The 25246-nt window shown below is 43.1% G+C and overlaps 1 protein-coding gene across 3 annotated transcripts in view; it reads left to right on the top strand.

Moving 5' to 3' along the window:
* PAK2 (p21 (RAC1) activated kinase 2) overlaps window positions 1–25242 on the top strand; it is a 68515-nt gene extending 43273 nt beyond the window's left edge. For all 3 annotated transcript variants that reach the window (XM_075937204.2, XM_075937205.2, XM_089780948.1), the window contains exons 7-15: window positions 4160–4289; window positions 5403–5466; window positions 7428–7476; window positions 10678–10790; window positions 12950–13067; window positions 16412–16511; window positions 18118–18314; window positions 21457–21594; window positions 22157–25242. In XM_075937204.2, the coding sequence (XP_075793319.1) occupies window positions 4160–4289; window positions 5403–5466; window positions 7428–7476; window positions 10678–10790; window positions 12950–13067; window positions 16412–16511; window positions 18118–18314; window positions 21457–21594; window positions 22157–22243 (996 nt within the window). In that variant the 3' untranslated portion in view covers window positions 22244–25242. The remainder of the gene's footprint in view (window positions 1–4159; window positions 4290–5402; window positions 5467–7427; window positions 7477–10677; window positions 10791–12949; window positions 13068–16411; window positions 16512–18117; window positions 18315–21456; window positions 21595–22156) is intronic.
* Window positions 25243–25246: the final 4 nt, after the last annotated feature.

Below are 25246 nucleotides of genomic sequence, written 5' to 3'. Positions count from 1 at the left end.
TATTGCAAGCCTCTTCCCATGGGCCCTGCTCACAACAAATTGGGGAAGTTTATTATTATTGTTACTTGCAAAACGACACTTTGTATTAGTTTTATTTTAGTAGGTATGTTTTGTCCTACCTGGGACTTAGCTATAGGTACCAGTTAGCCCAAGAGTATCCAACTTAGCACTGCTATATTTTACAGGGTTACATTTAAAAAATCCCAAATTATTTCATCGTCCTCTAATTTGCATCATAAGGATCATTTGAAAAATTTACCAATGCACTTACTCACAATTTCTGGGATTTGCTAACTTGTGTTTTTTTAAAAAAAACTTTAACTCACATGTTGTGCTCCTGATTTTTTTTTCTATTAAGTGTTATCCCATCACAGAAAAACCCTGGCATTGTAGTTTTAAGTCTGGGAATGTATTGCACCAACAAGAATGTTCTTGGTACTAAATTTTATACATGAGAACTTAAACACTTAAATTCTTGGGTAAGTTGTAACACCATCTTTAACTCTCCCACCTCAACCTCCCTTGAAGCCCTCCCTTTGCTCCTGTAAAGGCCAAATGTCATCTTGTCTTTCCTTTTCTGACATTATTGCCTTGCTTTGTCTGAAAGGTAGGTATGGAATATGTAAAACGCTGGCAGAGCATTGCTTTATGGAATGGGTTACATGGCAGTTAAGTAAGATTATAGGTGGAACAATACATGTCTACAGCTCTAAGTAGTGACACATTAGCTAGTGTAACTGTCAGTTTATGCAACTTTTCAAATGAACAATTAGGTAGTTTAGGAAAGACCCATGCACAAATATGAATTGTCTTCTCCCCAAGTCGGAAACATTGGGCTGTACAAAGGCATCTGCTGCATCTTATTTTAATATAGCTTTCTTCTTCACATCACCTCCTTTCAGATGATTTGTTAATAAAGAGCAGTTTCCACCCTCTTGGCTGATGGGTGGGCATCATGTAATGTGAAGAGACGAAGGGTGAAGGGGCTCTTAAAAATTCCCCTCTGTTCCAGCATGTGGTATAATAAAAAAGTCTAATTAGAGAACAAGTGGGTAGAAAGCCTTCCACCCAACCTCCCCAAAATGTGGAGGTTAAATGACTGTGCGTAATAATGTCTGCATTTCCAACCAAGCTTTCAAATTAGCGGTTCATGGAGGTGAGTACCAAACTCTGTAGTTCATGCTTCCACAGTGTGGAGAGATTTCCACCCAGTCTGGTAGAACAAAGCAATGATGTGCAAATTACAGTATAAAGCAATTTTTGCAATGAGTAGAACACTTACATGGATATAGGAGACCGATGTGTTGAGAGTCTCTGGGTTAGGCTAAAAGGGGTAAAAAACAAGGGTGTTGTCATGCTAGGGGTCTACTACAGGCCATCTACCTAGGTGGAAGAGGTAGATGAGGCTTTTTTTAAACAACTAACAAAATCATCCAAAGCGCAAGATTTGATGGTGATGGGGGACTTCAACTATCCAGATATATGTTGGGAAACTAACACATCAGGGCACAGACTATCCAGTAAGTTCTTGGACTGCATTGAAGACAACTTTTTATTTTAGAAGGTTGAAAAAGCTACTGGGGGAGGGAGCTGTTTTAGATTTGATTTTTAACAAATAGAGAGGAACTAGTTGACAATTTGAAAGTGGAAGACAGCTTGGGTGAAAGTGATCATGAAATCATGGAGTTCATGATTCTAAGAAATGGTAGAAGGGAGAACAGCAAAATAGAGACAATGGATTTCAGGAAGGCAGATTTTGGTAAGCTCTGAGAGCTGGTAGGTAAGGTCCCATAGTCTTGCTTCCTAAGGGGGAAAAACAACTGAAGAGAGTTGACAGTTTTTCAAAGGGACATTATTAAGGGCCTGAAAGCAAACTATTCCACTGTGTGGGAAAGATAGAAAGAATGGCAAAAGGCTGCCATGGCTTAACCAGGAGATCTTGCGTGATCTAAAAATAAAAAAGGAGTCCTATAAAAAGTGGAAACTAAGACAAATTCCAAAGGATGAATATAAACAAAAAATACAGGGGCAAGATTAGAAAGGCAAAGGCACAAAATGAGCTCAAGCTAGCTACAGACCTAAAAGGAAACACGACATTCTATAAATATATTAGAAGCAAGAGGAAGACCAAAGACAGGGTAGGCCCACAGCTCAGGGAGGAGGGTGAAACAGTAATAAGACACTTGGAAATGTCAGAGGTGCTTAATGACTTCTTTGTTTCAGTCTTCACCAAAAAGATTGATGATGAGGGAATGCCTCACAAATGAATACTAGTGGGAAAAGGGGTAGGTTTAGAAGATATAATAAAAAAAAAAAGTTAAAAATCACTTAGAAAAGTTAGATGACTGCAAGTCACCAGGGCCCAATGAAATGCATCCTAGAATACTCAAGGAGCTGATAGAGGAGGTATCTGAACCTTTTGTGATCATCTCTGAAAAATCATGGAAGACAGGAGAGATTCCAGAAGATTGGAAAAGGGCAATATAGTGTCCATCTATAAAAAGGGAAATAAGAACAACCCAGGAAACTACAGACCAGTTAGTTTAACTTCTGTGCCAGGAAAGATAATGGAGCCAGTAATTAAGGAATTAATCTGCAAACACCTGGAAGATAATAAGGTGATAAGTAATAGCCAGAATGGATTATAAAGAACAAATCACATCAAACAATCTGATAGCTTTCTTTGATAGGATAATGAGTCTTGTGGATAAGGGAGAAGCTGTGGACCTGGATTTTATTAAGGCATTTGATTTGGTCTCGCATGATATTCTTATCAATAAACTAGGCAAATACAACTTAGATGGCGCTACTTACAAAGTGGGTGCATAACTGGCTGGATAACCATTCTCAGAATAGTTATTAACAGTTCACAAGCCTGCTGGAAGGGCATAACAAATGGGGTTCCGCAAGGGTCTGTTTGGGGACCAGTTCTGTCCAATATCTTCATCAACAATTTAGATATTGGCATAGAAAGTACGCTTATTAAGCTTGCAGGTGATACGAAGCTGGGAGGGGTTGCAACTGCATTGGAATATAGGGTCATAATTCAAAAAGATCTGGTCAAACTGGAGAAATGGTCTGAGGTAAACAGGATGAAATTTAATAAAGACAAATGCAAAATACTCCACTTGGAAGGAACAGTCAGTCTCACACACAGTGTAGTAAGCAACTCTCTAGGAAGGAGTACTACAGAAAGGGATCTAGGGGTCATAGTGGACCACAAGCTACATATGAGTCAACGGTGTGATGCTGTTGCAAAAAAAGCAAACATGTTTTTGGAATGCATTAACATGAGTGTTGTGAGTAAGACACGAGAAGACATTATTCCGCTCTACTCTGTGCTGATTAGGCCTCAACTGGAGTAGTGTCTACAGTTCTGGGCACCACAGTTAAGAAAGATGTGGAGAAATTGGAGAAGGTCCAGAGAAGAGCAATAAGAATGATTAAAGGTCTAGAGAACATGAGCTAGGAGGGAGGGCTGAAGGAATTGGGCTTGTTTAGTTTGGAAAGGTGAAGACTGAGAGGGGACATGAGAGCAGTCTTTAGGTATCTAAAAGGGTGTCACAAGGAGGGAGGAGAAATTGTTCTCCTTAGTCTCTGAGGATCGTACAAAAAGCAATTGTCTTAAATTGCAGCAGGGGAAATTTAGTTTGGACATTAGGAAAAAGTTCCTACCTTTCAGGGTGGTTAAACACTGGAATAAGTTGCCTAAGGATGTTGTGGAATCTCCATCCCTGGAGATATTTACGAGCAGGTTGGACTGACACCTGTCAGGGATGGTCTAGATGGTGCTGGGTCCTGCTGTGAGGGCAGGGGATCGGACTCGATGACTTCCCAAGATCCCTTCCAGTTCCAGTGTTCTGTGATTCTATAGTAGAAATTATAGAAGCTAGAGAACATGGCAGACGTAAGCGCTCTCTTCTCTCAGCGAATCGACCCCAAGCCATCTGTGTTGTCCAGCAAGTCTCCAAGTCACAGTTTTAGAAACAAGCAGTGTTGCAGCCATGTTGGCTGCTAGTCAAGAACCAGCACTTTTCTCCTGGTTCCAAAAGTTTCCAGTGACACAGTGCTAGTGGTCAGATAAGAATTTATAGCGGTCTTGAACCTCTAGTTGCAAACAGGCGTCTCAGTTCTAACAGTGTTTGTTCTTTCACCACAGATTTACACACGCTCTGTAATTGATCCCATCCCTGCACCAGTTGGTGATAGTGTTGATAGTGCCGCCAGGTCGCTTGACAAGCAGAAAAAGAAGACCAAAATGTCAGATGAAGATATCATGGAAAAGCTACGTGAGTTGTATTTTTAAAAATATGGACTCCAGGATTGATGCTTTTGGTTGATAATTACCTAATTTATGTGGGTGGGGTATGTGCAGCTCTGATGAGCACATTGCTTTGAGCTGATATTGCATGGTGGAGTCTTACCGAAAAGCCTGCAAATCTCCAACCAGCATGAAGAATGCTCAGAAGTGATCACACAACAGTCTGCACAGATGCTTGGTTGTAGTTTCTCTTTACCAGAAAATGGAAACAGTGAAGTCTTTTGATGCCATTATCCCCATTTTCCACCAAAAGGTGATGTAATCCAAGGACTTGGTTATTTTTTGTCATATGCTCGTTGAGGGGAACTGTTTTCAGCCATCTGGATTCTTCTTGAAGAATGGTAATTAACAATTTCCATGCTCTGAAGCGTTTTAAGGTCATTTGGCAGTTGTGGCATGGTGATCAGGTTCTATGGAGTATTCCTTTCAATGCTGTGCAGAATTCCTGATTCTCATTTCATAATCTTCATAGGAGCAGTCTTACACCAAACCAATGCTGTTGTCTACCACAGGGCAGGTAATGCTTAGTTTAGAATAGGCAGCATGATTGCTGGATTTATTACTGATTCATCCTACAAAGGTGTTACAGATTCAAAAGTCATACAGAAGAATACCATTTCAGTCAGTGTTTCTCAAACTTTTTTATAAAGTACCCTTTTAAAAAGAATATATATAAATACCCCCAGTGCCTACAGTTTTCAGGCACACAACATTTTTTTCTACCATTGCAACACGTTTGTTTAAACAACTTAATCGTAGCCGGGCGGTCGATGAAATGTTTGGGTGTAAAAAGTACAAAAACAATAAAGCTCTGTAAAACTTAAAACAAAAATCCAAGTTTCTCCAAATTTCAGTTGTGTTGACATACCCCCCCGAGACTTCTCTTGAATACCCCTAAGGGTACTTGTACTACTGGCTGAGAAACACTGATTTAAATGAAGTTCAGTTCAGTTTTAAAAGCTCTGTTTTATGACCATAAGAATGAAAAGGAAAAGGTACTCATTGTATTCTAATGAAAAAGTAAAGAATGCTCCCTAAATCACATGTTGATTTTTCTATTTTGTATGGAATTTCTTTTTAGGGACTATCGTGAGCATAGGAGATCCCAAGAAAAAATATACCAAATATGAAAAAATTGGGCAAGGGTGAGTATTTGTAAATCTGTCCAATTTTTTTCAGTGAATAAATCAGTATTAAAGGTATGTTCTTTCGTCATTCGGTCACTGTTTTTTAAAGCAGAAATGTCAGCGTATAAGCAGTAATAATCACATGCAGTAGACTTCAAACAGTGATGGAAGTTTTGAATCTGTTCAAATCAGAATAGTGATAGAAATGTAGCTGTGTTAGTCTGGTGTAGCTGAAACAAAATACAAGACTATGTAGCACTTTAAAGACTAACAAGATGGTTTATTAGATGATGAGCTTTCTTGGGCCAGAAAAGCTCATCATCTAATAAACCATCTTGTTAGTCTTTAAAGTGCTACATAGTCCTGTATTTTGTTTCAAATCAGAAGACATTCTGGTGAGATTGGATGGGAGTGAAAAAGTATTCATTTAAGTGAACTCTTGTCTCTTCTGCTCTTTCCCCTTATTTGATAAACTTATCTGTTCTTTGAATGTTATGTATGGCTTGTGACAAGGTGAGGGTGAGAGAACGTAAGTCTTTCCTAATCTAGACAAGGTGTTATCAGTCTACTGTAACTTGCTCTAGGCATTTCCATGAATCATGTCAGTGTAATCTAAATGTTTTTCTTACTGTGTCTTCATCCCTTCTAACAATATTTAGATTTTTTTGTGTAAAATGTTGAGGGGTGGACTAGAATCCCCGATACAATTGTTTGTCTAATTTATCTCGTCTTTGGGAATAGCAGAAGATACAGGGCTTTGCACACACTGACGCGTAAGAGAAGTAGCTTTCCTCTTATTGTGGAAGGGGGAGGGTCTGTGGTAACTAGTGGGCTGTTTCAGAGCTTGCTGGTACTTGTATTTCCTTGTTCGAGTTCTCCTTGAATGCCCTTCTTGCTTAAGAACGTAAGAGCTGCCGTACCGGGTATGGCCACGGTTCATCTTGCTCAGTATTTTGTTGCTAACAGTGACTTATTCCAGAACTTCAGGGAAAGAGTGCAGAACAGGGCTCCTCTCTCTCCCTTCCACCCCCAGCTTCTGGTGGCCAGAGGGTTAGAGCACTCCTGACCATTTTGGCTGATAGACAATGATAGCCTTAACCTCTGTGCACCTAACACAGTTCATTGGTTTACCTAGTTATACTTTTGGCTGTTCCAGCATGCCATGGCAGTGAGTTCCATAGGTTAGTTGTATGCTGGGTGGCAGGATCTGTGGTGAAGAGGAGCTGGAAGAGGCAGGGCTTTGGAATAAGGATGGAGATGGATACACACACCTGGGCTGTAGGGACTCTGGGCCAGACGGTCAATGAGTTTGAGTACCCTGAGTTAGAGGGAATCTCTTAAAACTGGATGACCGGGCAACAAATTGGCATGTGGAGAAAAAAATAATCTCAGCTATGTGTGTGTGTACATATTTTACATACATGATGAAGTCTGATTAGCTGTTACCCCCTAAGAAGGAGCTCTTGCAGTCACCATGGCTAAAACCCTGTAGAATTCTGCTCAATGTACAGTGACTATCAAAAAGGCTAGCCACATAGGGAACAATTAGGAAAGAGGAAAATATCAGAATTTCACTGTATTAATCCAGTGTTGTGCCTCCACCTTGAATGCTTCGTTCGGTTCTGGTTGCCAGAAAGAAATATGGTGGAGCTGAGAGGGGTTCAGAGAAGGGCAGCAGAGATGTTCATGGATATAAGGACAAAGACCTATAATGTCATGATGAATGATGTGGAGAATGTGCCTTGAGAAGTGTGTGTTTACCCTTTGACAGAAGACAAAAGCCAGGGACCTGCTGATGAAATTATTAGGTAGCAGCTTTTAGACAATCAAAACGTCAGTTTTCTTTATCAGTGTGCAGGTTTTGACTGTTCTTTTAGGTGTGCAAAACTTTAAAAAAAATCTGCCTGTGTTCTGTCTGTGCATGTGTATGCTTGTTAGATTTGAAATCTTGTTGCTGATCACATGCCTTGTATTCACAGGGCTTCAGGTACAGTTTTCACAGCCATTGACGTGGCAACAGGACAAGAGGTAGGCTCTGTGCGCTCTGAGTGAATATTTTCCATGTTAATCTGCTCTTAAGGATGATGGAAGTGAACTGCATAGGTTTTGGCCAGTGGCTCCCATCTCAGGGCATTTGTCGTAGCCATTTCTACCAGTGCATTCCTTGTTTTGTAGCAGCCAGATGATCAACACTAAAAAGAGGGGTTTGTTTTTCAAATGAACATATCCCTTTGCATTGGAGCTGTGGGGCTTAGGGATGTAATGGTACAGTTGATTAACCAGTTAACTAATAAGCAAAAGCTTATAGGTTAACGCCATAGACGACACGCATTTCCTTCCCCCAGCCCACCAGTACATTTTTTGAGTAGGCTGGTCAGCAGCCAGCTCAGTTCTGGCTCACGCTGGGTCCAGGACCTACCCCTGCTTCGGCTCTGCATTGAAAGTGTATTAGGGCCCAGGTGGGCAGGTAGCTTGGCTCAATTCCAGCTCACCTCAGGCCCGGGAGCTCCGATCACCCCCCAGACAGGGGCTGCTGTCTCTATCAGAGGTAGCAGCACAGGCCGAGAGGCAGCCAGTCAACGAGGGGAGCTGGTTTTAAAACTGGCTGCCCTCGCAGTCCCGCTCCCATATGCCACCCTGTGCTGCTGTCCCTGATACAGAGGCAGCAGCACAGAGTGTCGGGGCTCCTCAGGCTGCTGGGCCTGCCCCCGGGACTGTAGACTAGTTGATTAACCGATAACTCATGAGTTTGCCCAGCTGTTCAATTAACCGATATTTAATATCCCTAGAGGGGTTTGCGAACTGTTTAACCTTTACGTGTGACGGGCAATACTGTCTGGAATTCGCACCAGTAATTTTGCATTTAGCCATCATTAGACCTCTTTTAGCTCACTTCCGTTTCTAACTTTTATGTCTGTGCCTTCTACATAGCTTCATCTGTGACCATAATAGTCTCGCCCATAGGGAATTGTTTGATGAGAAGCAATTTCCATGTGTTTTAATTAAGCGACCTTCTCCATATCCGGCTCCTAGGCTCTTCCCATTGATTGCACTCAGACAGCCGTGAAGATGTGGTGGCTTCATTGTCATCTACAAATTGTTCATTGAGCATTCACCATCCTGTTTGCTTTGGTGTTTTCCTTTGAACATCTGTTACTCCACGAGTCCCCTATGTCTAACATTCACAATTGTCAGCTGCTTTCTAAAGCATCTTTTCTTTAATTATTTATCCATTAGCTTAATGAGGCTCTCCTGCCACCACCTCCTTGGGCACTGAATTTCATTTTGATAATAGCTGAATTGTTCTCACCTTCATAGCTATTAGCTTCTTCCTCTTTTCTACCTCTCCTGCGTCAGAGTAGCCATGTCTGGGATGCAATAAGTAACGTTTTCCCTGTACTTTCCTTTACCTGTCATACACGAAGCACTTTGTGCTCCTCCATCTATAAAGAATCCCATACCTACCCTCTGTTTTTCTAGCCCTTCCTTGCTTCTTGTTCAAGATGGCTACTTTGCTGTACATCTCCCAACCAACCTTACCCTATCAAAGCGATTTCCATTGCCTGTGTCTCAGGAACTCATGGGACAAGAATAGCTCAAATCCTTAAAGTGTACACACTTTCTGGTGCACCAAAGTATGCAGCATTGTTATATTTCATTGTGAATAAAATAGAAATGAAATTGACACTGTTGATATTCTATAATCTCCAGACTCACTCTCTAATGTTGCCGATTTAGTCCCTCACCCACTTGCTGCTACTTCCACTTTGTCAACTTTCCCTTCCCTTTCCAGTAACACTCACTACTGACCCTCTGCGGAGTTCCCACAAAAGCGCTGGTGTCTGAACATTCATTGTGTCCAACCTCATTGATCCAATATGTGTCATTCCTCCCTCCAGCGGGGAAGCCATCTTTCATGTGGCTTCCTCGTTGCTCCTTTTGCTGCACATTTCACACTGTGGGGTGTGGTGTCCTTTGAATGCTTTAGACAATAGGCTGCTTCCATCTTATTTTAGCTCTAGGGGTGAGGACACGGCAGACCATTCTCCCTCCATCTGTCTTAATTAATCCACGGCCAACTCACAGGTGGACATGGTTCTTCTTGGCCAGGAGAATGCCATGTTTATTTATGGTCCAACTCATTCCTCTCCTTTTCTCAGTCCTGATCTTCTTTTCAGACTCTGGCCATAATGCTGTCGAAGTTAATCTGTCGCCTGTTTACCAGTGTGTCTGCCTTTCCTTCATCACTCGCTTTATTGAAACTGTTCCGGTCCTTTTGCAGTTCCTTTTGCCTCACCAACATGCTTTTATCCAAATGCTAGTCTGTTCGGAACAAAACAGAGAGAAACAATTCCGTTGCCTTGTCCGGAAACCCCTGTGCTGGCTGTCGCTTCTGTTCACTACAAAATCACATCTCTTCAAGCCCCTTAATGGCATCTCTCTTGACTCTGATCCCTCCTGGTCTGCACAGTGTTGGCAGTGACTGTCTCTCTGGCACTGCATAGCATAGGCTGTGGGGGGTGATGTTAACTGTGGTGTAAATGGCATATTCATAATTTGGGGTAACTGCTGATGGAAGGGGAATGAACAGCAGGAAATGCAATTAACAGGAGGATGTAAGAAGATGTAAGATAACACAGGTCTCCTGTGCCTCTCCCATCATCTCACAGTTACCTGTTCTTTTCTTGCCATAAGCCTCTCCTTTGCTTCCCTGATGCAACCTGCTACTCCTGCCTGCGCCAGCACTGACTTTCTGGAGTATTTGTCTAAACCTGGCTCACTCTCTGGAACAGTCGTACTGCCATCTTATTGACTCCCTATATTTAAAAAAACCTACAGCTCCAGTCCCACCTTGTACATAGCCTACAGCCAGTTTGACAGAGCATCCTTTGCTGTTACTAACCCACGTGCCTCGCCCAGTCCTTTGTCCTGAGTATCAGAGGGGAGCCATATTCATCTGAATCTGCAAAAACAAGGAATCCTCGGGCACTTCAAAGACTTAATGGATTTATCTGGGCATAAGCTTTCCTGGAAGAAGACTCACTTCATCAGATGCCTTGTCAACGAAAGCTTATGCCACAGGACTCCCCGTTGTTTTTCCTCTGTCCTAATCACCCACTTAATGTTTACTGTAATATTATAAATGGCTTTTAGCACGGCAGTGGTTTGGCACTCAGATTTGTGAGACTAATGCTTCATCTTGTATTTTACTCTTTCCCTGGTTCTCAGGTTGCTATCAAACAGATAAACCTGCAGAAGCAGCCCAAGAAGGAGTTGATTATTAATGAGATCCTGGTAATGAAAGAGTTAAAGAATCCCAACATAGTCAACTTCTTAGACAGGTAAATGGAGATGAACAGTTAATCTTCCTTCTCCCAGGAGCCAGGATTCTAAGCTGGCGTCACAGTGGGTGTCTGCACTGCAGCTTGGAGCACACTTTCCAGCTGGGGTAGACAGCATTCTAAAAATAGTGCATGGTGAGTAGCGTGGGCAGCAGGTTGAGCTAGCCCCTTGGCTGCCGACCCCCTGGCCTCTGTGGGGCATGCGCTCAGACAGTACAGTGAGGATTTGGGTTAAGACATCGCCAAGACACAGCCAGATATGTTGCTGGCTGTAATGCTGGTGAGTCAGTAAGTAGTATTCTTTCTGATTCGGTAGCTTGGGAGCCCTGTGCTGCTGGAGGGGCTGCTTTGGATGCAAAATTGACTGAGTCAGGATAACAACAAAGACCTTCTGTCATTTTCATAAAAGAAGCTTGGCCCGAACTTCTAAATCTAGTCTGGCTCCCTAAATACTTTTTTTCCTAATTAATCTAAACTCCTAGAAATATAGGGCTGAAAGGGACCTCATATAGTCCGTCTCCCTGTACTGAGGCAGGACCAAATACACCATACCTGACGTGTTTAAACTGTTCTTAAAAATCTCCAACTACAGGAATTACATCATCTCCCTTAGAAACCTAATGCAATGTTTACTGTCCTTAGAGCTAGAATGCTTTCCTAATGTCTAACCTAAATCTTCCTGGTTATAGATTAAGTCCCTTGCTGCTTGTCCTGCTTTCATTGGGCATGGAGAACAAGGCTTTATTATAGCCTTAACAACTGAAGTCGGGATGCAAAGGGGGTAACTGATTACCCGGTAAACATTGCCTTACCGGATGCTTACCAGGGTAACCATCCCTAATTTGATACTGTTATCAGGTTCCCCCTTCAGTCCTGTTTTCTCAAGATTAAACATGCCCCATATTTTGCCTTTCCTCCTAGGTTAGATTTTCTAAATATCTGACCCCTTTTGTTACTCTTTTGTGGATTTTCTCCACTAGGAATGCTACGTAGCATGTAATTGAATAGTGGAACCACATGAAATGTTAGCGATTACACAACTATTCAGTAATCCCTGGAGGTGGGGCTGGCAACCTGTATGCTCCTGGTCCCACTCCCGGGAAAGTCACCTGTCACCCCCTGCAGCCCCCTTCCTATCAGAGGCAGCAGCATGGGATGGCAGGCAAGAGTTGGTTTAAAAAGCAGCTCCCTGCATGGACCAGCTCGATTCTGCCACTCTGCACTGCTGCCTCTGTTACAGAGACAGTAGCATGGGGTGGCAGCAGCCCCTGTCCACAGGGTGACTGAGCTCCCCGCAGACAGGGACTGCTGCTGTGGGGCAGACTGTCTGCGGAGGGCTCAGGCTCGCTGTGGATAGAAGCTGCTCTGTGGGATGCGGAGCAGCCTCTGTCTGTGGTGGGCCCAGGCTCGTTGTGGATAGAGGCTGCTCTGTGGGATGCGGAGCAGCCTCTGTCTGTAGTGGGCCCAGGCTCGTTGTGGATAGAGGCTGCTCTGTGGGATGCGGAGCAGCCTCTGTCTGTGGTGGGCCCAGGCTCGTTGCGGATAGAGGCTGCTCTGTGGGATGCAGAGCAGCCTCTGTCTGTGGTGGGCCCAGGCTCACTGCAGACGGAAGCTACTCCATGGGATGCCAGAGGAGCCTCCCCGCCCTCTCTACTGCCTCTGATAGGCAGTAGGCAGCAAGGGCGAGGCAGGCGGGTCCGCGAAGCTTGCACACACGTAGTCAGACCCCATGAGATGCATCCTCCCAACTTGACAGCGAACTGTTGATAACACCCAAGTACAGTGTCTCAAACACCCCTCACCTTAATGATTTGATAGACTGCATTTCTCTGGTTTGCTTATGAGACTGTCGCTTGGAACTGTCGGAAGCTGACTGGTTTAGAATTTCCCAGGTTGTCTTTGTTCCCCTTTGTAAAGAGAGGTGCTAATTTTGCCCTTCTTCAGTCCTCCATGAATTCATTTATTGCTAATGTGTCCATGATTGCTTCAGCTGCTTTTTTAAATACCCTCAGGTGAGTTTTGTCAGGCCTATTCTGAAGTGTTCCCTTGAACAATACACTGTCAGTCGTTTTTATACACTGCAATACACTGTCAGTCGTTTTCAGTCCTGACTTACACGGCTTGCAGATAAGCTTATTTTCTGTCTTTTCTGGCTTCAGTTATCTGGTGGGTGATGAATTGTTCGTTGTGATGGAGTACCTTGCCGGAGGGTCGCTCACGGACGTGGTCACAGAAACATGCATGGATGAGGCCCAGATTGCTGCTGTTTGCAGAGAGGTTGGTGTTACGTTTCTGTAGGGAGGGAGAAAGGATGGTCTTCTCCTCCCCACATTTCTTGAGGTACATTACACTTGTGGCTAGGCACTGCACCCATTGGTGTGATGTCCAGGCTGCATTTCACATCCTCGTTAGCAATCTGAAACGGGAAGGAAGCCGCATTCCAAGTCAGTTTGAAGGGGATCTTTAAGCAAAGAAGTTCTGCTGGTACTAGTGATGGAAGGGAAATACTATACAGTGAGATGTGCAGAAATACAACAAAATGAGTAAGAAAACAATGCAGCCTAGAGTAACAGTCCAGAGCAGGTGAGTCAGTGGGAGGGAAAACCAGTGATGGAAAGAGCTGGTGACGGATGAGAACGGAAAGCACATGAGACGACGCCTTTGCAGTGTAATGTGGCAATAAGAGCTGCTTTGGCATGGCTGTGTGCGCTTGTTCCCCCTCGAACTCGTTCTGTGGCCCATTCAGGCAGGAAGCTATGGAATGAGAAGCGTTCTCTTTCTTCAGATACTTTTATTTTTTTTGAACTAACAAAACTGTAGCTGGGATGATCTCTAGATGTGTCCTAGCAAACCAGGCGAGTTAAAAATCTAGCTTGTGCCACATCCCTGAGTCGCTGTGCAGGAGTCCAGCACGGGAAATGTTTAAAAGCCCATTAAGGTGCATCAGCAGGATATCTGCAAGGGGTGGGCTGGGAAGCAGCCTCCTCACTTAACACCTCAGGAGATAATTAGTTCCTGAGGAAACCAGAGGGGTGTCTTATACAGTAGAGTAGGGCTACTCAGCTTTGGAAGCCCTGGGGGCCACAATGATACAGCACATGCCGAGGGCCGCAACTTAAGTGTGGTGGAACATACATGCAAATATAGATGCAAATAGTTTTTCACACTGATGGGTATGAATACAAAGACTAAGACAAGATTACACAACACGCAGGCCCATTTAAGTCAGTTCGGCTGATATTAATAAAATGTAACATTTACCCAATTTCCACCTATATGCCAGCACTTTGAATGAGCAGTGTCAGTCCAGGAATTTAACTACTAAAACACACATCAACAGAAGACCATTATATTCACTACTTTTTTTGTTTTGGCTCCCATCCACGGGCCGCAAACAAACAGGCCGCAGCCCACTTGTTGAGTAGCCCTGCAATAGAGGAATAAAAGTAACTATTTACCGTAAGATCAGATGTGAACAAAAATATAGACTATACAGTCTTCATGCAAATAAGTTACATTCCTGCTTGGATATTTCCAGTTGGCCATCTGCTTTTTAACTATTGCATTTTAATTTCCAGGAATCTTTTGGCCTAATTAGTTTCTCTTCAATTTTTTTTGGCCTCTCCAGTTTCTTTATGATGATCATATTGCTGCAGTACCTAGAGAGTCTGTCCATGACTGGAGATGGACAAATATTTAGAAAGAAATAACCCATGCTCCAAAGCACACTTCCCTGATTTCACCTGAGAATTTTCAGAAAGGCCATTTCAGAATAAAACCCAGTTTTCTTTTCCAGTTGCAGTATATAAAATGCTTTCAATGCAAACTTCCAAGGTGGAATTCATTTTTTGTTTTAACTCAAATCTCTAGGGGTGGCATTAAAACCATACCGGTAACTTAAACCTAAATTAGGTCTAAAGCACTCTGGATTGCCATCATCATCTTAAAGTAATCTAAAGTTTTATATAATTTCAGATGCTTTGAGAATTTTTAAGGATTTAAATAACTTAAATTAAAAGCAAACAAATTAAAAAGCCCAAAATATAATAAATGGGGACATTTGAGGGCCTATCAAGGGAGCTGGAGGCTAGTCACTGCGTGAAGTATTAAGAGACTCATTCTTCAGGGAAAGGGCAATATTCAAGTCACTCTAAAAGTCATGTAAGTTCAGGAAACATTTGTAGATTTCGAGAAGTAAGATCAAGTCAAATTTTAAGATTATGAATGTGTTAAATCAGCAACATTTGGATCTTGCTGAACTCACCTAAGCTAGAGCTTTTCAGAGCCTGGCATTATTCTTAACTGCTTTTGATTTTGAATAAATCTAAGAGAAAAGTGAGCAAAAACTTTTAGCTGCTGACTTCAAATTTGGCTTAATTTCTATGTCTTATTAAGAGTCTTAAAAACAAGCCAACTTGGAAGAAAACAGTGGTTTTAAAATATCTGTCTAGATACCGAATAAAAAGTTCAGTTGTCTCCAGTTGCTACAATAAATGGAAATTAAAAAACTCTGCATTTAATTAGCTCCCTATGAATGAGTTTAAAATTAAAATTTACTTAAAACTCTGCATGACATTTGATTTAACCAATAATTCTTCTGTCCAGGATGTAAATTCCAAATACTCATGACTGGCAAATCAGAACCATTTTTCTAAACTAAAGGCTGGGTCTACATTGGCACCCTTTTCCGGAAAAGGGATGCTAATGAGACAAGTCGGAATTGCAAATCTGCGGGGGATTTTAATATCCCCGCGGCATTTGCATGAACGCGGCTGCCACTTTTTTCCGGCTCGGGGCTTTGCCGGAGAAAAGCGCCAGTCTAGACGGGATCTTTCGGAAAATAAAGCCTTTCCGACTTGTCTTAAAGCAATTCCGACTTGTCTCATTAGCGTCCCTTTTCCGGAAAAGGGTGCCAATGTACACACAGCCAATGTGTATTAATTCTCAATAGGGATTAGTTTGTGGCATATTTCAAATCCAGCTAATCTGGTTGTATATAGCCTTCTAAAAGTGGATTTATATATTTTACAATGTGGAAAAATGAAGTTTTTCACCATTGCTGAACACAAACAGCTAGAGAGATTTTCTTCAAATAATGACTTATAAGAAAATTGAACCTCACATGGAATGAACCTCACATGGAAAATTTCAGCCTAAGTAATTTATTGAGAGTGCTAGAATGATGTAAAAACACAGATTTTTGTATTTGAGTGAAGCATTCTCCTTATAGTGACACTCGACCCAAAGAAACTGATCTCAGAAGTGGGTCAGGAATCCCCACCCCAGGAAAGCTGTAAAACTAACATATAGCAAAATGACAGTACTTGGGAGCTTTGGGGAATCTTGGATGATGCCTGGCTGGTGAGCATTTTAGTTCATTTTGCAAGTCTGTAATGAGCAGGAAATAGTGTATTCTCTGTGGTTAAAGAAGCAAGTTTTGGCCTTAGTGAACTTTGGATGACAATAGTCTTGTTTCTCATCACAAAAGAACTTGCTCTCTGCTGGTTATTTAAACCCGTTACCGTTTTACATACTGTGTTATGTGCACATAAACTTTGCTTTTGGATTCTCTATACACAAACTGTATTGGCTTTTTTTTCTTTTCCATCTGCCCTGAACAGTGTTTGCAAGCACTAGAGTTCCTACATGCCAACCAGGTAATCCACAGAGATATCAAGAGTGACAATGTGCTCTTAGGAATGGACGGATCAGTTAAACTCAGTGAGTGCCAATTGTTTCAACCTCCTGCTGCTTTTCAGTATATTTTGAAATGAATAATATGTTTGTAAGTACACAGTTCCCACAGGTGTGTTGGAGGAATTTAAAAAAAATCAGCAATAGAATTCATTCCACTTTGCAAAAGGAATTTTACCTTCTATAGTTGGTTTTGTAATTCTGCGCATCTGAAATTTACTGAGTTGGGGTGTGTAAAAGGGGAAGATGTGGAAGTAACTTGTTACCACATGGCTGTGCCTGTAAATGTGAGCTACTGTGCAATATAAAATGAGAGAAAGATGCAAGCATTGCAGTGATGGGAGCTGGTACTAATGGGAGCTGTCTTATTGGCTTCTTTCCGATTGTCCGAACTTGCTCCAAATGCTTTTTCATTGCCCGTTTAATTGGCAGGATGAAAATTGCATATTTATGTCTCAGTACTGCCTAAAGGCTGCAAACCAGATATGGTCCTATTGGGCTGGACATAGCATTCGCCTGATTTAAAAAAAAAACAAAAAAAACTAGTGTTAAAAAGTAATTATGAAGGTAAAAATAACATTAGGGAAATATTTTTTGTGTTCAGTTTTACATGGTGCATTTGGCAACACTTATTATGTAGCCAGGCAGTTGTTGTGTCCTTGTCTACATGATGACTTTGTTCCTCTCAGCTTGTTCCTATTGAATATACTTCACGGTCACGTCCTATATCTAAAGCTTTACTTCTAGACCTCTGTTTTATACAGTCCAGTGATTCCGTAGCTAAACCCTTTGTAAAATACTGACGTTGGTGAGCACAGAAATAAATACCAAACTCATATTTGTAGGGTCATCATACTTCAGGTTCCCCATCAGAAGGCACTGCCAGGGGGCAGGGGAGGTACCTGCTGGAGGTGGAGGGAGGGTTGTTCCCTGTCTTGGGGGCAGGGCAGCTGGTGTGAGCCCAGTTTGCAGTGACAGCCATCAGTCAGCACCTCTCTGTTGGGATCTGGCATCTGTTGGTTCCTGGGGAATGGACCAATCAGCTGAGGATTCAGGGCAGGGACCAATTGGCAAGTGGATCAAGTGGGAGTTGCCGCTGTTTTGCTGCACAAACACTTGGACATTTGCAGTTCATTGGAAACCCTGCCTAGAACAAAAAAAGAGGCTCAAATAAGAGGCTCTGCCCAGGGAAACCTGGTTGTACAATAACCATTTCTTTGTACTGGGGCTGCAGGGTTTTCTGGTCTCATCCTTTCCGTTTCAGGGCCATTGAATTGTACTTTGTTGTGTGAAGTCTACAACAGGTTCCCACATGTTGTTTTTGGTCCCTTGCAGATGTTCTAGGGGGCTTGAAGAGGGATTAGACAAAACATCAGTCTCTTATGGGAGACCACAAATTGCCTTTATAAAATAACCTAATTCTTGAAGTAGGATTTTATTTTAAGTAGGCTCTAGTCTGCCGTGTTTGGCTGGATTTCTGCTGTGACGCAGAAAGTATAGAGAACTTGGAAATTGCAGAGATACAGATGCAAAAGATGTTTCTATAGTAATAGAAAAACTTGTCAGCAATTGAGGCTTTGAGATGGGAGCACTGAATTCATAGTTACTAACTAATTCCTTTATTATCACGCAGCCGACTTCGGTTTCTGTGCTCAGATCACCCCAGAGCAGAGCAAGCGCAGCACCATGGTAGGAACTCCCTACTGGATGGCTCCAGAGGTGGTCACGCGGAAAGCCTATGGCCCTAAAGTGGATATCTGGTCTCTGGGTATCATGGCTATTGAAATGGTGGAAGGAGAGCCCCCATACCTCAACGAAAACCCTCTGAGGGTAAGATATTTCATCCGTTAGTGTGCATGTGAAACAGTGACTCAGAAATGTGGGGAAAAGTTTTGTGATCTTTAACTGCTCCGTCTGTGGGCTTGAATCCAAACCTGCTAAGAAGGGTTTCAGTGGTTATCAGCTGACGGCCATTTAGTACAGTCAGGGCAGTTCCTAATGGATAGGAATCTACATGAAAGAATCCAAGGTAACTAGTGCAGGTGGTCCCCAATATTGAAGGATGATGGTCTAATAGACATGGAGGATGATCTTGCCCTCTCACCTAGCGTGATCTCTCTCCAGGGAATGTCTGAGGCATATTGACAATCCCTGTTTTAGTTAAATAGTAGGATTTATCCCTCGTGCCAGCAATACATTTCCCCAGGCTCAGAACAGTAAAGTCAGTTAAATGAAGTGCAAAGCACATGCCAATAAATAGCCTTATGCTCTCTCCCTGCATATGTAGATAGGTTTGATAGTGGCCACTACCCTGCATACTGAAGTACCTGTAGTCACTTGTTACTGAAGAGCAAGTAACAGCTGCCAGAGCGGCGCTGTGCCATTCTTACACGCTTCTACCGATGTGAGGAGAAGCAAGTTGCCTTCTGTCCTTGAAGACTCGGGCTGTGTTCCCTCCGTGGGCGCCACAGGGGCAGTTAGGCTGCTGCGGTACGCTGGAGCGGAAACAGTTCTCCCATCACCGTACGGATACCTCCCTGGGTGACAGGGCCATTCATCTGTTGACCTAGGTGTTTACACTGTAGTGTTAGGTCAGCAAAGCTACAGTGCCCACAGAATGAGCTGTGTCAACCTAACTTAGTGTAGACCAGGCCTCCTGCATGGCCTCCAACAGAAGTTGTGCCCAACTGTTAAAGCAAATCAGGTGCATGTGCTGTTCATCTGTTTCTGGTTTGTCGTACAGAGCGCCCCCCCTCTCGTTCTTGTGGTAGGAAACTCTTTGAGCTGCTCTGATTCCAAAACTGCTCATAGATACTGTTTTGCAGAACGAAACCTGCCCGGTATTCATCTCTAGGAGCTTGATCAGTGGTGAATAATGGGTACAAAGTATTCCAGGGCTCAGACAAGGTACCCTGCCTAGGGCCATCATGCACATTCATGTTTGTCATTTTCATGCAGAACATTGTGCGAACCATATGAAACAGCCAGGATCAAAATAGAAAACAAAGAAAAATGACCTTTCAGTACCTACGTCAGGTCTGTTATGGCTGGCACGCAAGCTGAAGATTCAGCAAGGAATCTTAAGTGTCATATGCTAGTGTTTGCTCTCTGTCTCCTCCTCGTCTCAGATGTGCTTTGCTATATGCTTCTTCTAACTTGAAATATGAATAAGGTGTAGAACATAAGAACGGCCGTACAGGGTCAGACCAAAGGTTCATCTAGCCCAGTATCCTGTCTACCGACAGTGGCCAGCGCCAGGTGCCCCAGAGGAGGTGGACTGAAGATAATGATCAAGCGATTTGTCTCCTGCCATCCTTCTCCAGCCTCTGACAGAGGCCAGGGACACCATTCCTACCCCCTGGCTAACAGCCTTTTATGGACCTAACCTCCATGAATTTATGTAGCTTCTCTTTAAACTCTGTTATAGTCCTAGCCTTCACAGCCTCCTCTGGCAAGGAGTTCCACAGGTTGACTATGTCCTGTGTGAAGAAGAACTTTCACTTAATAGTTTTAAACCTGCTACCCATTATCTTCATTTGGTGTCCTCTAGTCCTCCTATTATGGGAACTAATGAAGAACTTTTCTTTATTCATCCTCTCCACACCACTTGTGATTTTATAGACCTCTATCATATCCCCCCTCAGTTTCCTCTTTTCCAAACTGAAAAGTCCCAGTCTCTTTAGCCTCTCTTCATATGGGACCCGTTCCAAACCCTTACTCATTTTAGTTGCCCTTTTCTGAACCCTTTCCAAGGCTGAAATATCTTTTTTTGAGGTGAGGAGACCACATCTGTATGCAGTACTCAAGATGTGGGCATACCAAAGTTTTATACAGGGGCAGTAGGATATTGTGTGTCTTATTTTCTATCCCTTTCTTAATAATTCCTAACATTCTACAGTAAACTTCCAATAATCCGGCACCTTTAGGACCCAGGGGGTGCCGGATTATCAAATATGCCGGATTATGGGGGGGGGAGGGCTATGAGAGGTCTGTGGTGGAGTAGAGATGTGCCCCTTGGCGCTGCGGGACCAGCCCAGCAGCACCCCAGCTGCTCTGCCCCAGGCGTCCTCAAGTCAGCCGCTGCTGAAACTGACCAGCGGCTGACTCCGGGAAGCCCGGGGCAGAGCGTGCTGTGCCCCGGGCTTCCCCAAGACAGCCGCTGGTCAGTTTCAGCAGCGGCTGACTTGAGGAAGCCGGAGGCAGAGCAGCTCCAATTGTCCGGCTGCCCGGAGCACTTCTGGGTTCCAGATGGTGCCAGACCATTGGATGCCGGACCACAGGAGTTTTACTGTATTTGCCTTTTTAACCACCACAGCACGCACTGTGTGGAAGTTTTCAGAGAACTATCCACGATAACGCCAAGATCTCTTTCCTGATTTGTCGTAGCCAAATTAGCCCCCATCATACTATATGTATAGTTGGGGTTATTTTTTCCAACGTGCATTACTTTACACTTATCCACATTAAACTTCATTTGCCATTTTGTTGCCCAATCACTTAGTTTTGTGAGATCTTTTTGAAGTTCTTCACAGTCTGCTTCTGTCTTGACTATCTTGAACTGTTTAGTATCATCCGCAAACTTTACTACGTCACTGCTTGCCCCTTTCTCTAGATCATTTATGAATAAGTTGAAAAGGATTGGTCCTAGGACTAACCTTGGGGGACACCACTAATTACCCCTCTCCATTCTGAAAATTTACCATTTATTCCTACCCTTTGTTTCTTGTCTTTTAACCAGTTCTCAGTCCATGAAAGGACCTTTCCTCTTATCCCGTGACACTGTAATTTACACAAGAGCCTTTGGTGAGGGACTTTGTCAAAGGCTTTCTGAAAATCTAAGTATACTATATCTACTGGCTCCCCGTTGTCCGAATGTTTGTAAACCCCTTCGAAGAACTCTAACAGATTCTCTAATAAAACACGTTTTAGAATTTTAACAGATTTGGGTGCAACAATTTATCTTGGTTTGCAGGCTTTGTATTTAATAGCAACTAATGGCACACCAGAGCTGCAGAATCCAGAGAAACTGTCCCCAATATTTCGGGATTTTCTAAATCGTTGTTTGGAGATGGATGTGGAGAAAAGAGGATCAGCCAAAGAACTATTACAGGTTAGCGTCTGTATATTGAAGTCTCCCCATAAGGTTGAAATGCAGAGATCGGGAAGTGCTGATATCACTTATCTTTGTCTTCCTATTAAAGGACCATTTAGTGGAGAATAGTGGGAGGGGACCACAGGAATCAAAAGTTTGCAATGGAAATGTAGGTGATTCTTGTACTGCAGGAACTACTAGCAGTTTTCTGCTACTGGTGATTCTTCAGGATATCACAGCTTAGCTAAGTAGAGAAGCTGCTGTAGCCAGCACATTGAACACAGATCAGGAAGGGTATGGGGAAAGCATCAAAACCAGAATATTTCTGTATGAGGGAGGTTGTTGGAAAAAGGAGGGTGGGGGCTAGCCAGGGATATTGGATATTGCAATGTAGAGGAAAGGTGGTGAGCAAATCTCTGCTCCTGTGGACCATTCATTGGGCGTGTTTCTGAGAGGGGCTGCCAGTGGGCACCTTTGTGAATTGCTTTCTCAACGTGGATGGGAAGTGCTGTGCAAATACAGTAGTTTGTATTTGAAATTTGACTCCTCCTAACGTCCTGTGTTTCTCTGTTCCTGGCAGCATCCCTTCCTGAAACTGGCCAAACCTCTGTCTAGCTTGACGCCATTGATTCTGGCAGCCAAAGAAGCAATGAAGAGTAACCGCTAAGATTGTCACGGCCTTCGTCTTTTTAAAAATCTTTATAATATATGAAAATTGTTACTCTTTTTGGGGGGGTTGAAAAAAGTCTGCAAAAGGGAAAAACGCTCGCCCAGAAGACATCTAAAAGTCAGCACATTTCATTTCAGGTAAACCCTTTTAGGGTCCAAAAGGAATTGTGGACGGAATCACTGGCCTCTCACCTCTTTTGCAGACAGCCCAGGAACCCTGCTTCCCATGCTTGGGGTTTTAAGTTTTTTGAAGACTTTGCTATAGCCGTTCCCATTCATTGTGCCCTCTTGGGTACTTTCAATACTTGAATGACAGATTCAAGCTTTTGGAGAGAAGCGTTAATTTTATGTGCTGATCTCTTTCTTCTCCCCTTTTCCTGCTTTGGCCATCTCCCGTATGACTAGATTAACAGCAAGTGTGACAGAAATGTGAAAGGTACATCTTACCCCTACCCCCTTCCGTACAATTTAGCTGTGTCTAACTTTGCAATGAAATCTACTTTTCAGTAGCGTATGGGGGGAGAGGGAAGAGTTGAGTTCAGCTGTCTTTCTGATCTGTGACTGCTTAAGAGTCAAATTTCAGTGAAGCAAGTTGTGGTGGGTCAGGCTTTTGGAGGTCACATAGAAAGGAAGCATATGTTTGAAAAGACCCCCATTATCTTCCTTTCGGTTTCCATTTCCCTGTCCCCCTTCCCTAGACGTGTTGGCCAAGGCAGAAGGGATGTCTTGTGTGATGTAGTAGGTGGTCTTAAAACCAAGTGTATCTATTGGGCTTTGGGATTTATGCTGGTGCCTTTGACTTTTTTACATTTCCCTCCTTTGTATCAAATACATTTTTGTATATGTTGTAATTTTTATTCCCAAAAGCAAATAATGCAACAACTTTGCAGTTGCCAAGATTTAAGTATTAGAACTATTTTTTTCATTTTCGTGTGCTCCATTTCTACTAACAAAATCAAAAGAACAAATAATTCATCAGATCTGAGGAAAAATGAAGATCCAAGACTTTTATTAATAATTCTAACAAAAGCTTATGAATAGCTGGAGATGCCCAAATGCTGCTCTGTGAAGACAGTCTGAGGAGGGTGAATAGTTCCATCAGACATGAGAGGGACTTACTTGAGTGGCTGGCTGATGACTGGAGAGAGTCATGTCTTGATGGCCCCTTCTAACTAAAGACGTTCGACCAGCAAGGTTGGCAGAAGACAGCGTTTAGTGCAAGAAAAAGTGCCTTCCCGTAAGAGCTAGCGAATAGCTTGGGTTGAGTTCTTGAGATGGTGCCAACTGAGGTGACAACAGTAGCAACCATAGAAGTATCTCTGGTCCCTGATTTCAGCCACTGAAATTGCTGCATTTATACCTATAGATTATTTTCGTACGGCGCTGTTTGTAGCTCTAATGTGCCAAATGAAGCGCATGAAAGAATAGCCACTAATTTGGTGCTAAGCAGTTACGTTGCATTCCCAACTGGCAGTGCATGTCGAGCGGAGAGAGTTGAAGTCCTGGGGCGAGAAGGTTCTGTCTGGTGTCTGATGAATTGTGTAACCGGAGTTTTATGTGTGTTCTTTTGACTGTGGGAAGGCTCTTCTGTGTCAGAATAATGTCAGTGTTTGTTTGCAGATGGAAGTGTCTACTCTGGGTTTTGGCAACCAAGATGCGGCTGTGCTTGGAGCACTTGAACTAAAGAGCATCTCTTTCCTGAGCCTCTGTCGTGGGGTGGCAATCTCTCCTAACTTCTTGTTCTTACAACAGATTGCACTAGCAAAGTGTTTTGCACCAACAAGATACCTTCTTCATGCAGGAAGTAAGAACCCCTCCCCCCCACTTCAGCTTGAGTTCTTGTAATTGCTCTCACAAGAAGGGTAACACGAGAAGAACACACAACTCATTAGCCTTAAAGCATTAGATGGCTTCTTTCCTAGGAGTGTCATGTCTTGGTTTGAGTTCTCTAGAGGTGCTTCCTGTCGTACAGACTATGTCTACACTGAAAGCCATTGATACCATGAACAGGAGAATGGCAAGGGCCTGGTTTGGATGCATGTCACTCAGGATCTTCCTGTCCATAGGGAAAAGCAAGGTCTCGGGGGTTAGATTTCATCTCCTTTCCTCAATAGCTCCCTGTCTGCCCATTGCTGGCAATGGGCTTTCAGAGACTCAGACTCCTGGTCCAGGAGTATAACCTGGCTCCCTTACCCCCGCAGTAGCAAACCCTAGTCTATTGTATACTTATAATGTTGTTCTTAAATTAGCACGGAACCTTAAAATCAGTGAGTAATTTAAACTTACTGGTTCAGTCTTATGAATCAAGAAAACTTCCTTCTGATCTTCAAGTAGCAAATCTGTCCAGATCTGTATCTGTATCTCTTTAAGAGATGATTTCTAAACTTTTAATTCTTTAAAAAATAAAATAAACCTCATCCAGGAGTTCCCAAAATACATCCTAGTGCTTCTCCTGTGGCCTAGAGGACTAAGCTACAGTGAGAGAGTGCACAGGGATGTATGTGACTCTGCAGTAAGGTTCCTTTTGCTCCTCTTGCCAGAAGGCATTTGGGAAAGAGAGAGAGGTCCAGGAAGAGTAGGATTAGTAGGAATATTTAATTTCTGCAGCAAAGGCAGGGCAAAGAGTTAAGTGGTGACAGAAGCTGACAAAGAAAAGTAATAGGGAAGTTGTTGTGATGTTCTTCGTTGGGTAACATTTGTGCATTCTGCATGTCTCTAGGATGGCCACCTATCTCCTCACCGGACACGCCGCATGTTGCATATGTCTTCCAAGTGCCCGTTTCTCCCATGTGGGATCAGGTTAGAACTGAGAATAGTTCATTTGTTCTGCCCAGCCCAGTTGAATAACTAGTACAGTGAGTGATAGAAATGTAGCCGTGTTAGTCTGGCGTAGCTGAAACAAAAGCCAGGACTGTGTAGCACTTTAAAGACTAACAAGATGGTTTATTAGGTGATGAGCTTTCATGGGCCAGACCCACTTCCTCAGATCAAATAGTGGAAG

Source organism: Pelodiscus sinensis, chromosome 10 (assembly GCF_052426305.1).
Source record: "Pelodiscus sinensis isolate ZL-2025 chromosome 10, ASM5242630v1, whole genome shotgun sequence".
Classification (NCBI taxonomy): Eukaryota; Metazoa; Chordata; order Testudines; family Trionychidae; genus Pelodiscus; species Pelodiscus sinensis.
The sequence above is the reverse complement of the archived record's forward strand: the minus strand, read 5'-3'. Positions and strand labels throughout refer to the sequence as shown.